Source organism: Colobus angolensis, unplaced genomic scaffold (assembly GCF_000951035.1).
Source record: "Colobus angolensis palliatus isolate OR3802 unplaced genomic scaffold, Cang.pa_1.0 Scaffold13, whole genome shotgun sequence".
NCBI classification, from domain to species: domain Eukaryota; kingdom Metazoa; phylum Chordata; class Mammalia; order Primates; family Cercopithecidae; genus Colobus; species Colobus angolensis.
Window position 1 is genome coordinate 21,690,898 of NW_012114252.1, and position 13,326 is coordinate 21,704,223.

Genomic DNA, 13,326 nt, shown 5'->3' on the forward strand with positions numbered 1-13,326 from the left:
TGGCAATATAAGTCACCATCCTGACTGTCTTCCTCCCCAGGTGGTCCAGGCCCCTGACCGCCAGGGCCCCCGATGAGATGGTGAGGCCCTGGGGTCTAGCTGTTGAAGCGGAGCTGGTGCTGGACGCCTGCTCTGTTGCTTACTGGCTGTGCTGGGGCTTCTCTGTGAGCAGACTGTTATGTGGGCCACTTCCTTCAGCAGATCCAGGGGCAGCACTGAGCTGGGCGTGGGGCCGGCTGCAGCTGAGACCATCGTTCTTGGGCGCGTGCTTCATCAGCACCTTCATGGGCTGGGCATGAAGGATGCAGTGTGATCGAAAGAGATCCCTGTTCTCATAGAGCCTGTTTTAGTAGAAGGATACAGACAAACAAAACAAGTGAACAATGTGTGGGCCGTGGAGTGCTGCAGAGACCCAGTAGGGAGGAAAGGTGGGAGATTTGGTGCCAGGGTGCCGTTTGAGCAGCCTCCTGGGGCCGAGGAAGCAGGCCATGCAGGTGTCTGGGGAGGAGCTCTCCAGGCCTGGTCGCAGAGACCCTGGGCGGGAACCCCAGGCTGTGCGCAAGGGACAGTGTGCTCTGTGGGCCAGAGCTCCCCTGCAGAGCGGTAGGTAACACAGCACCCTGAGCAGCAGGCAGTCAGAGTCCAGTTCCGTAGAGAAGATGATGGGGCCTGGGCTTTCACAGGACCGCGGGCTTCCGTGTGGGGAACAGACAGGCACAGATGCCCACATCGACACTGAGAGTTGTCGGCCTTCTGTTTTTCTCTGGCTGGCATGTGGAAACACGAAAATGTTTTAATTTTCATTTCTTGTTTCAGTGAGATTAGACATCTTTTCTTAGAACTCTTTTTGTTTTGTGACTTGCATATTCCTATCTCCTGCCCTTTTTCCAATTTGAGAGTGGGGATACTAATTTTCTTACGGGTTGGTAGGATAATCATTATAAAGTTAGGATATTTGCCTTTTTTCCAAATGTGTTGCAAATATTTTTAAAAAAATGAAAACATTTTTGAGTATAACTTTTGTAAATTTTGTGGAAAACAGTTATCTGACAAGAAAATGGCAGATTATCTTACTTGTCACTTTGGTTGAGTTGATGCTTGCATTCATCTTGCCAGTTGCACTAGAGGCCTTTCAGTTCGACTGTGAACTGTTGTGCATCTCTTGACAGGCACAGCTGCTTTGGAAGAAGATGCTCAGATTCTGAAAGTCATCGAAGCTTACTGTACCAGCGCCAAAACAAGGCAAACACTCAATTCAAGTAAGTTTAACAATAATGGCCTGGAAATTGTGATGGTTTATTCTGTTTAGTTTCAAATTACAGTCTGAAGGAACCTGTTGTGGTAGGCCCCTCGCACAGCCCATCCGCCTGACCTCCCAGGAGCGATGTTTCAGTCAGGGGTGGCAAGCAGGACAGCAGCTGAGCTTCAGGTCCCTAAATTCACGGAGCTGGGTCTGAGCTGTGGGCACAATTACTGTGTGGTTTTCTAGATAAGATTGTACTAGGAAATATTTAAATAGAAGCTATTGCCAGAATTCATAATGCTTTTGCTAAGAGAAGATGTGTTTAAAAGACAGTGGAAGATTAGTTCAGTTATTTCAGCTATTTAAGCTATTGGTGTGGTACTGGAATTTTTCATTTTATTATTATTATTATTATTTTTTTGAGACGGAGTCTCGCTCTGTCACCCAGGCTGGAGTGCAGTGGTGCGATCTCAGCTCACTGCAGCCTCCGCCTCCCAGGTTCAATTAGTTCTCCTATCTCAGCCTCCCGAGTTCCTGGATTACAGGTGCGCACCACCACGCCCAGCTCAGGTTTTTGTGTTTTTAGTAGAGATGGGGTTTCATCATTTTGGCCAGGCTAGTCTCGAACTCCTGACCTCACCTCGGCCTCCCAGAGTGCTGGAATTACGGGCGTGAGACATAGTGCTCGGCCCTAAGGTGCCTTTTTTTAATTTACATTTTTCCTGTGGTGTTGCAAGTGAAGCGCAGTAGGGTGGCGGCTGAGGCAGCGTGCCTGTCATTTACCCTGCTGGCATCCGCGTGCCCAGAACAGCTGATGTGAGCACATGGTGCAGGACCTCAGGCCTTTCGAGAACTGGATGATTCTGTATTTTCTCAGCACAGAAACTGATTTCTCCTCCATTTTAGGACTTGGTGCCCTTTCCAGCTCGACTGTCACTTATCTCACTTGTTCGTTTTGTTAGTCGCCTGCAGCGTGGTGGTTCCAGTTAGTGTCATGTATTGTTTAACGCTGAGAAAAGGAAAAAGAGGGAAGAGGACTTCTCAGCTGCTTTAGCTTTTATCAAAGACTGCTACAGCTGTGAAGATAGGATGAGCAGGGTAAATCCTTTGTGGAATCTCGATTATCCAGAAGCTTCTTTTTTTAAAGAAGCTTTTCAGTATTTTACTGGTATCGTACCATGTCCCATCTATGACATTAAGACTTTTTGCCAAGGGTCAGCACTTGTTTTTTTTTGTCCATACTTTAGTGAAAAATACCCATTTGTAGTGACTGCTCAGAATAGGAGAGAAATAGAGAAACAGAAAGGCCTGGGTAACCTGTCAGAAGGTGGAATAAATACATGTACAATCACACAATAATGTCTGAGTATAGATTGTTGTGATGAAAGGTATTACATTTTTATAATTCAATACTGATCATGTTTTAAGTCATAGGCTATAAAATGTGGCCATAAATTGTTGGAGTTTGAATTTGAGATTTTTGTTGTCATCTCAATTTCAGTTACTTGAAATAAAATTTTAACCCAGTAGTCTCAGACGAACAGAGCAGGTTCAGTTAGTTGGCCACCCATCTGTGTGAGTTCTGCATTTGTGAATTCAACCAACTGCAGATCAAAACTACTCAGAAAAAAAGAAACAGTAAAAAGTAACAATATAACAGTAAAAAAAAAAATACAAATAATAAATAATTATACTTATAACAGCTATTTATATGCTATTTACATTGTATTAGATACTACAAATAATTTAGAAATGACTCAAAGTATAGAGCTCTTCCCCAAAGTATACGGGAGGTTGTGTGTAGGTGAAATGGAAACACCATGCCATCTTATATCAGGGACTGGAGGGTCTGAGGACTTTGGTATCCGAGGGGAGTGCTGGAGCCGATCCCCTGTGGATGAGGGCTGACATAGTGCCCACCTCGTTTCTTCATGACCAGGGTCCTGTGGTATGCTGTGGCTTCACGGCCCCTGACTGCCTAAGGGGAGTGGCCCACAGTTCCTTTTCTTTTCTTGTCACATTGCCTGTATTCTGTATTTCCATTTCTGCTGTGCAAGAAAAGCACTGAATGATACATTGATTTTTGTTTTTAATTCATATTATGGGCAAACCACTCTGGGGCTTCAGGGAGCTGATAGTCATATACACCCTTAAACCGAACACTCAAAACTAGGGAGTAATGGGAGAAATTGCTCATTTGTGCAGGGAAGTTGGTATACTGAAGATGCTTGGAAATGGGATCATAATGAAAGCAGCCCTTTTTACATTAAATGCTTAGTAAAACGGGTTTTAGAAGGATAATACATTTTACCTAAAATGCAGCTCTGTTCAATACACACATCTGGATGCCAAGAAGATTTTGTAAACCAAACTTCCTTGAAACTGATTTCTAACTCCAGGAAGTAATGGCCCTCACAGCCGGTTATGACGTAGTTCTTGCAGTCTGGGAACAGAGGTCAGTTTGATAGAAGCAGGAGCAGGGAGGGGCTGGGCTACTGTGGTTTGCCTTCACTCAGCAAGGGGCACCCCCGCCTTTGCATGGAGGGAGACCCTGGCAGCCCGGCCTGCCTCTCAGCCCAGGTGCCTGGCCGTGGGCAGTGCTCATAGTTGCCGGCCACTCATGATTATTTCTCTCCTGCCATGTTGTGCCACTTCCTCTGTCATTTTCCTTTTAACACTGGGGTATTGCCAGTTCACGTCTCTCTTCCTGACAGCAGAGGGTCTGCATTGGGGTGGCCGGCATTGCCAGCAGACCCAGCTTCCCACTGCACCCTGCCTGCGGGCTAAGCTCTGGCGTGCCCTGGGAGCAGAGGGTGGGTTCTGGGGCTGTGGGCCCTGGCCAGTCCTTTTCTGCCCTCTGAGTTCTCAAAGTGGTTGTTGATTGATCAGGTAAGTCCAGACCCACTCTCAGATTTATGGTCTTGGCAAAGCGACAACTGAAGAAACCCGTCAGAAATCCTTTGAAATTATTTTGCGTTTGATATATCTGTTTATTGATAGGAAACAATTTTTAATTAGCCATATAAATGGTACCTTTCCCAAATGATGTCCTAAATGAGACTATTTGTTAATTGAATGTGGAATAGAATTGGTTAATTGCCTCATGTCTGTAGAATCATCTTTTGGACATGGGTGTAATTTGTAAAAGATTTCTTAAATGAGGGCTTTAGAGCGGTATCTTTTTTTAAAAGAGCGGTTTGGAAACATTGTATATTAATTAGGCTTAATTAGATAATAATCGATCTAGTTGTATTCTAAGAGTTTTGCTAAGTTTGTTATTGAAACCCAGCCATATGTAAGGAGAAACATGCATTGTTGCCAATTTTTAACAATATTTTCTCTTTTCCTTCTCTTCCCATCACCTTTTGCTTTTGTTCCATGTTTTGGTTGTGGCTCTTCCTGTCGTTCTCCTCCTCACCCCCTGCCTGTCGCGCCTGTCCCTCCGCCCGCCCGTCTTAGCATGGCAAGGCACTGACCTGATGCATAATCACGTCTTGGCTGATGATGACCAACCAAGCCTAGACTCCTTGGGTCGTCGCAGTAGCCTTTCTCGTTTGGAGCCTTCAGACCTCTCGGAAGACTCTGACTATGACAGTATATGGACAGCCCATAGTTACAGAATGGGTTCTACATCTCGTAAGAGCTGTTGCTCATATATCTCTCACCAGAACTAATGCACTTCTGAGCTTTTCTTAACAAATGCTTGTTGTATCGCAGCCTGCTTTTCTTAGATGTTTTCTTGCTGTTCCTTGTCTCTTTTATGTGATATTTTAACAACTTTTGAGAGTGTTCCTGGTATTTCCCGTTGTACTTTGTGGAGGCTTAACTGCCGATGCGAGTATACATTCGAATGACTATTGGAGGGAGGTGGTGTGTTCCCGTGAGCCTGCACCCGAGGGTGCTCTTCGTAAGGGGTAGTTGTTGTTTTATAGCTCCAAATGTTTTTTTTATTCTCAGTGTAGCAACTGTTTGATTGATTTCTGGATACAGCTGTATGAACACTTTTCTATTTTATACCGAAATCACACAGGTTTGCGATCTAAGTGCCAGAACCATGGAGGAGACTCTGGCCTTATCTGTAAGGACCTAAATTTTTTAAGTACTGTGAACACTGATGAAGTAGTTGTGGAGAGATGAGAAGAATCCATGCAGCAAAGGTGCTGTGAGCCCAGTTCCAACAGCTGTGTTCTGGTAATTGTGCCGAACAGCATGTGGGCTCTGGGCCTTGGCAGGTGCACAGACGGGCGGGCGTCCCATGTGTTCAGAGCTTGTCTCCACCTCACGGCTCTGTGCTCTTCCGTGTGCTGCGTTGTGGCCATGAAGTGGGAGCTCTCCTTTCCAAAGGCAGAGCTTACTGTCATGGCTCAGATGTTCACTCTCATCTTCACCCCAAACTTCCCTGAATTGCAGTGATTTCTGTTATATGGCACTTAGCAAGCCTACACCACTCTATAGTAAAAACTCTACACTAAAAGTTTAAAGCCCAAAATCTGAAGCATTCAGCCTCTGCAAGTGTAGACTACTAGACTGTATCTGGAGAGGCATTTGGAATACTTAAAAAGTCAAGTGCTGTGGCTTCAGTCCCCCCCGGCTCCCCACCCCTGACATCCATTTTTAACGTTGTCTGGAAGAGCCATGGACACATCATTGTTTTCAGCAACCAGCTGCGGTGAAACTCCGTTTACAGCAACCCCATAGTGTCAAAGTGCAATGCCTCGTTGTAATGGGATATAGAAGTTCATTGAAGAATTACTAGGTTGCCATGTAGCTCGCTTAAAAAAAAAAACATCTCCCCCATTTTCCTGGGATTTGTTGTAAGGAGTTTTCACTGGCCTCACTCAGACCAATTTCTGCTTCAAAAAGAACTGAATGTGACCTGTTGCATTCAGTTGTGGCATCAAATCCACATCTAGTCATTGCTTGAGGGGCCAAACTGTGTTCTTTCCCATGCACGCTCTATTTGGTGTTAAAATGGAACCTTACGGTTGTGTTTTAAGTATTCATTGAAACCAGCTTCAGAAAACAAGATGCCATAACAAATTGAGAATAACATTTTTTCCTTCTTCAGGGTGGCTGTAATTCCAGGTGGCCGTGATTTCTTTCCTCCCCCCCCCCCCGCCCACTCCTTCACCAAACCCACGTATTGAGTGTTCTGATCTTGTTTGTGCAGAGTGAACTCTCTGATGCAGCATCAGTCTTGTCCTGGGAGCCGGGTCCTGCTGCTCAAGCCCAGAGCTGCCAGGGAGCTCCTGGCAGTAGCACGTTGTTTAGAAAGTTGGGTGGCTTCATTCAGCATGGAACGAGCTAATGGCACAGGAGTCATCAGGGCAGCTGTTAATTCCAAATATTTGTCTGTTCCCAAGTAGCTACTGAAGTGCTCATGCCATCGGAAGAGTTTGTATTTTCATACCAATTAGTAAAAATAAGAATGTTGAGGAGCAGTCTTCTAAAATTAGTCAAAGCCCAGTGTTCATCTCCGGCAGAGATGGGGTTTATGAATGTTCAGCCAAATAGTAAATGGAATTTTGGGAGAAATAAGATAAGTACAGAGTTTCTATACTTACTGTGAGTGGATTTAGAGCGAGTTTGGTTTTGTATTACATACGGTAGTCCTCTGAGTCGGGGAGTACCTTTTTGTTTGCCTCAAGACTATTCATTAGTGCGTTGGCTTAGCTGCCTTTGCCTTCTCGTAGGCATGGATTGCCTGTGTCATGGGCTGTGTAGACCACAGCACTCAAACACAGTTGCTGCACTCGGATTTTCCTTTAGTACCAAGTTCACTTGGTTATCTTACTGGGACATTTTCATTGATACTCTCTGCACTAAAGTTTTCACATTTACCATCATTCAGTTTTGTACCAGTTCACTTGGTTATCTTACTGGGACATTTTCATTGATATTCTCTACACTAAAGTTTTCACATTTACCATCATTCAATTTTGTACCAGTTAAAGGCATTTTGATGATGCTTTTTCTTGATGCTAAGATCACTGCAGAAGAATAACCTGACCTTTTCTTTGCATTTGTTTTGAATGTCTAACACCATTAGCTTTTGTGACCTGGTTAAGAAGTATTAGTGCCACAAGCCCGAAAAGACAGTTCTCATGTGGCAGTGGTGATGTGGCATCCAGAGGGCCAGTGTTTCTACTTTTGTGGGACTTCAGTCATGCTGATAATAGTATCTTCTGTTCATACAATTCTGTAATATTTATGTGTACAGTTAGTATTCTAATGAAAGAATGAAGAGTCTGAACTAGAAGGTAGGTTTAAGCCATCACCAGGCCTTTGCAAATGGCCTAAATGGTGTTCCCTTTGAAGTAACACTTGCCACAAGTATATAATCTATATTAATTGTGTTTTGCGTAAAATTGCCAAAACACAGTAATGTGTATATAGTGGTATAAGATCTTGAAAATAATCTCTATAATTGTGCTCTTTATCTGTGAATGGGAAAAGCCATTTTTAGTAGGTGACTACCATTTGAAAAACTAAATTGGATGTATATCTGAATGTTGCATTGTATTGTACAGTATGCATATTATTGTTTGTGGTTGCATATGGCAATGAAGTGTTTGTTTTATAAAAAAAAAAAAAACCTGTTATGTACAGTTGAAATAAATTTTGCATTTGCTAGCCCGTGGCTTTTAATATTTGTTACATGGGGGAGGGGAATAGCATAGTTTGCAGTTTAATATGATTTAGCTCTTCTACCTGAACGGAACATCTTCCAAAGGCAGGCAGGCGATAGATAGAACCCTTCTGTCTGCCCTGATAGAAAAGCTTGCACTCTCTCAAGTTCGCTGTGTTCTGGACAAGACAGAGCCACACCTTGTACGTTTCTGATTTCCTCTCTTTCCCGTTTCTTGAGCTTTCGGTCACTGGCCGGTTTGTCTTCAGAAAGAAGCATTATTTTTTGTTTGTGTGCATAAATGGGAAAAAACACAACTTTAAAATTGTTTTATTTAAACTAAGGCCAGTTTTTAATTTTTGTTTTATAAAGTGCTTGTCCAGCTAAGAAGAGAGTAATGAAGCAAAATAAAGGGAAAGGAAACGAAGTACCTGGTGGCAGGTATAGCGTTAGGACAAGGTGCAGACAGTAAGTGCAGAAAACTCTGTCAGCACAAGATGGGAGTTTTCCTAAGAAAAGGAAATTAGACCCTTAGAGCCATAAATAGCAAAATGGCCTAGATGACTTTTGGAGAGATCTTACTAAATCGTTTTTCTTTTAAGTGTAGTCGTAGTTTGCTCCACTGTGGATGTTACTTGATTTTCAGTTGATTAGAGATGCAGATTTTAGAAAAGATAATGAATTTAAGAAGAGGAATTATCCTGCCCGTGTCCTAAATCACTGGTCAGATAGACAGGTGTTCTTCTCTGATGAACTTACCCTGTTTCTAGGCGTTTGGTACAGGCAGGCCTACACATGCATGCCTGCACACCACGCCGGTGTCTGGACTGGACAGTTGCACTGCATTACCTCTGAAGCAGTTAGTTGTATGTCGTCAGATAAGGCCCCAGAATGGTGTCTTAACAGCCACGCATGGCAGTCGCGAGCCGGCACTTGGGGCCCCAGGGGTTGATCACCGCTGTGTTGCTGCTGCTGTGGCAAGTCGTCTCGTCTATGGAATGGAAATACTGGATTAGATCTGTGTTTCTTAAACGAAGCTCCATCGTTGTCTACAGATGTGTGACTGTTTGGGGTGGGGGTGGGTCAGTGTTCTCAGACATCCCTAAAATGTTAAGTTTTGTGCTCATGTTAACACACACTTGGACCGGGCTTCTCTGGATCACACCTCTGAGTGAGTGTTGCTGTGGGGTCCCAGTGCCCTCCGGGGTCTCCAGTCATGTGGCGCACAGCAGCCCCTGAGAGTGGAATGCTTGCTGCAGAGTTTTTCAGCCCGGAGCGGGCAGACACCGAGCATCTACAGGCACATTCTTGGGTCCTCGAGTTTGAGAAGTGCTGGATTGGTGTTAAGTATAAATTATTTCATTATATTCATGTTTTTCTTATTCCCACCTCCATATGGAAATAACCAACCAGCTGTTCTCTGTATGTGGTTATAGAAACAGACAGATTATAAGCTGATCTAGCACTTCTCAAAATGTTAGCCACAAAACCACAAGATGTTAATAATGACGTTTAAAAGAAAAAAAGTTCACTCAAATGCATTTCAGAAATGCTGAATTAAAGTTAAGCGAGTATTTTTATGGCAGACTTCATCAAAGCCTATCTTGTGCTAAGGGTGCACTGTCAATCTGCAAGAAGTGTAGCCCACAGCATTTCCCGAAATGATGGGTTGTGGAACCCCTCTTACCTCCCAGAGACAAAAAAGTTTGGGAAACACAGATCTCGACTGTGCTAGAACCATCATGAATGTGTTCATCTATGTCTGAGCCTCTGTTACGGATTTTAAATAAAGTGAGAGAACATTATCTGATAATTCTGCTGTTAAATTGTTTTTCCAAACTAGGTAACTCAGGGAAAAAATGTGCTACAATGCCGCTAAAAACACTTTAATAATTTCTGAGATAACTTGTTATATCTACTTTCTAAAACATTGTTCTTTAAAGAAATAGTCAACTTATGTAAACCTGGCCAGAGAACATTTCTTTGTTGTTTTTTGAAAGGCAGTAAAAATTTTTCAATCATTTTGGAAAAACTGTATATTGAAAACTAGGCAGATTATTAGAATTGCATGATTTCTAGGCATGTTAATAATCCTCATTTACAAGCTTCCTAGTTCGCCATCAGATCCATAAATGGCATTTTTCACATTAGTGCATTTCAGGAATCAAGCAGTACATCCTGTCTGTGATACGTTTTCCAGCTTACATTTGTGTATCACTAAATCCTTCTCACATGCTTTAAGTGTAGCTGTAGAAATAAGACCTGTGCCATGCATATACAGTAATTGTACCAGTTCTTACAGGCTTAATTCCTCACATTATGCTACATAATGGAAAGACTTTTACCTTTATGACCTTTATGGGTTCATCTGTTAAAAGATATTTACAAAATATAATATTTAAATCCTCAGAACAGCTCTAGAGAAGTAGATTTGTTGTGCTTTGTAAGTAATGAAATTGAGACTCAGTGCTTAAGTGATGTGCCCAGGTTAACTTAAAAGACTCACCACTAGGGGTGTCCCAGCTCTGGCTGCAGGCAGTGGACACGTGGCTCATGGCCTCACAACTCCTGTACGGAAGTCGACCCTGTGTCTGACCCATTTCTTTACAAAGTTGACATTGTTTGTGATCCTGTTTTATGTCATTCGGAAATGTTAATGCTGGAAAGAGATGATGTAAACAGGTTGTCTAGGAAGCTAGAAGAGGCAAAAATAATTGAAATCCAGAATTTAATCTGCCTGATCCACAGTTACATGACTTTTTCCAGTGTGTCTCATTAGCAAATCCGTTTGAAGAAATGTGTTGCAAACAATGTGAGATACACAGGTAATACTTTTGTGAATCTGACTCTGAAACAGTCATCAACTGTCTGGGCTCAAAGCAGGACAGCTGGATAATTGGTGGGAAAATTAGTTGACTGAAATGTGGGATCTTATCAGTGGACTTCTCTTTGCAGGGAAGAGTAAGTGGAGCCATTTAATTTCTTCACATGTGGTATAAATATCGGAATCTTTATGAGTAGTCTGGATTTTCTTTCATTATTTTCTGCCTTTTATTTTCTATGAAATTCTTTTTCTATATCTTTTGGGCAAATAGCACATGAATTAACGTTTTCTGGTAGGAACAAGGGTACCCTTTGCGTTTGTGTGAGAAACACTGGCAGCTTCGCCCCCTGGCTGGCACCGCACGCTCTGCTGTAATATCCCTCACACATCAGTTTCCTTCCTAAGCAGTATCTTCCCGTGTGGCCCACATGTCTCAGCAGCATTACCCGTTAGCCAGGAAGGGCCCACCACCCTCAGGGTCCTCTCCTGTGGCCTCTTGGAGCACAAGCACAGGGACCTGGAGTGGCAGGAGTCCTCGCAGCCCAAAGGGCCGTCTCCGCCCTTGTCTCCTGGACCTGTGGAGATTCCTAGGGCTGATACTAGCAGCCTAATGTTTTTAAAAACGTCTTTCTGAAATCATATCTTGCAGTCCTGTCTGAAAAGTTATTCCCGAGACATCGGTCACTGTGTGTGCGGGTGGGTGGACTGTGACCCAGGGGACGCATGTGAAGAGCTGGGCCTCCGCTCCTTCCCTCCCTGACAGTGTCAGGTCTGCTGCTGCCAGCTGGTAGCACAGTGGAGGCATAACAGTATGAGGGGGAGGGATGGTCGCCTTTGAAAGGTCGCCCACTTTAACACAGACACAGGTGTGCCATCCATGGCTTGTGACTGCATTTTAAGTGCTGCATTTGATCCTAAGATTCTGCAGTTATCCTCATTTCCCAGTATCGGTGTGGCGAGTGTCTCCTGAAGCTTGTGCCAGGTGACAGAGTGGCACTTGGTTGCTTTCCCAGGACTTAATCTTATGCCTGAGAGGATGAAGGAGCAGTGTCTTGATTTTATTCAGTCCCTGAATTTCCAGTTTCCCAGGGGTGCCATTCTGAGGGGTGGAGCAGGTTTTGCACACGCACGAGGGGCAGCACCTGGCCAGTGACCTCCAGTCCTGGTTCCCGTTGCATGCTGCTGTGAAGATAGCAGCGGTGCCCTCGCGTGTCAGGAACGTCTTAGGAGCCATCTTAAGCTTTGGCATCATCCTTAACCTTGTTCCGCTCAGAGGAGCCTAAGCGTGCGGTAAAATGCAGGTGAAGCCATTATTTAAAATCCTGTCTTCATAAAACATTCGTATTGTATTGAGCTTCCCTGTGACAGTGAGGCTGCGTAGCACTGACACGCTTTTAGGAACACGCAAAAGGTGCAAAAGACCCAGCAAGCGCAAGCACCGTGTCCATAGTTAGCATGTCTCAAACACGCGTGTCCCTTCACGGAGAAATGTTTATCACAGTACCGCTTACAGGGGTTTGTGTTCTGTGATAGAGGATAGCCTTCTGATTTGCATCTGGTGTAATTTTTCAAAAATATAAACGGTACACGTTATACTGTATGACCTTCAAGAAAATATTTTCTTTAAGGAAAGATTTTCTCCCTGCATCATTAAATACAATTTGATTCTCTTCCTCACCTTTTAAAATGAGTATTTTGATTTCTTAATTTCTAAAGTACGTATTTTGCAACATTTATTGAGGACCTGTCTCATATAAACTCTTGTGCAGGCGTTGGTTAAATGACACAAATGTTCCTCTGACATTGTGAGCAGTTTGCTTTCATTTAGAAAAATGTTTATTTTATATTTTAGGAAATATAAAGTTTTCATAAAGGACCAAATGTTATTTTTTCTAAGCCATGTACTATGATGCTGTAATATCTTGATGATTAAATGTTGCTGTAGAGTCAAATGTTTGTATTGCCAGCTCTTGGATTTATAAACACTCACTGTGTATGTTCTGATAGGTCTCATGTGTCTTTGCTGAAACTCTCGCAACAGTGGCTCAAAATGGGATGAATAGCCAGAGCAGTACGGTCACAACCTTTAACCTCCTCCCTGTTGAAAATGCTAAGGTTTAAACAGTCCGTAATTCAGATTTTAAAAAGGCTACAGTTTCCTTTCCTCTCTACGGCTTTGGTCACGAAGAGGCCTGGGCTCCGTAGACAGGGGTGAAGAAACCTGGTAAAACATGCCCTCCTTTAGCCTGGATGCACATTTTGAAATGCATAGTTGATAGAACTTAATATTTAAGTGATGTTGTATAGTCATTTTTCTTCATTCTGCCATGGTGTTCGCCCGAGGTTTATTGACTATTTTTTCATGATCCTAGGTTCACGCAAAGAATCTGCTCCACAAGTTTTGCTTCCAGAAGAAGAGAAAATTATAGTGGAAGAAACTAAAAGTAATGGTCAGACAGTGATAGAAGAAAAGTAAGATGTCTTCCAGTATTCTAAAGCAGGCATTTGACTTCTGCAGTGGGGTAGTAGAGTTCAGACAGCTCCCTGAGGGCGGGGGTGTGGCTTCAGAAGCTTCACTTTTTTTTTTTTTTTTCTTGAGATGGAGTGTCACTCTTGTCACCCAGGCTGGAG

At 43.4% G+C, this 13,326-nt stretch overlaps 1 protein-coding gene across 7 annotated transcripts in view; it reads left to right on the forward strand.

The window, feature by feature from the left end:
• ARHGEF7 (Rho guanine nucleotide exchange factor (GEF) 7) overlaps positions 1 to 13,326 on the forward strand; it is a 143,455-nt gene that overhangs the window by 125,343 nt on the left and 4,786 nt on the right. For 4 of the 7 annotated variants that reach the window (XM_011933903.1, XM_011933907.1, XM_011933904.1 and 1 more), the window contains 2 exons: positions 1,170 to 1,259; positions 13,068 to 13,167. In XM_011933903.1, the coding sequence (XP_011789293.1) occupies positions 1,170 to 1,259; positions 13,068 to 13,167 (190 nt within the window). Of the gene's footprint in view, positions 1 to 1,169; positions 1,260 to 4,702; positions 6,279 to 13,067; positions 13,168 to 13,326 lie in introns of those variants that run through there. The other 3 variants (XM_011933905.1, XM_011933906.1, XM_011933902.1) reach the window with 2 other exon arrangements.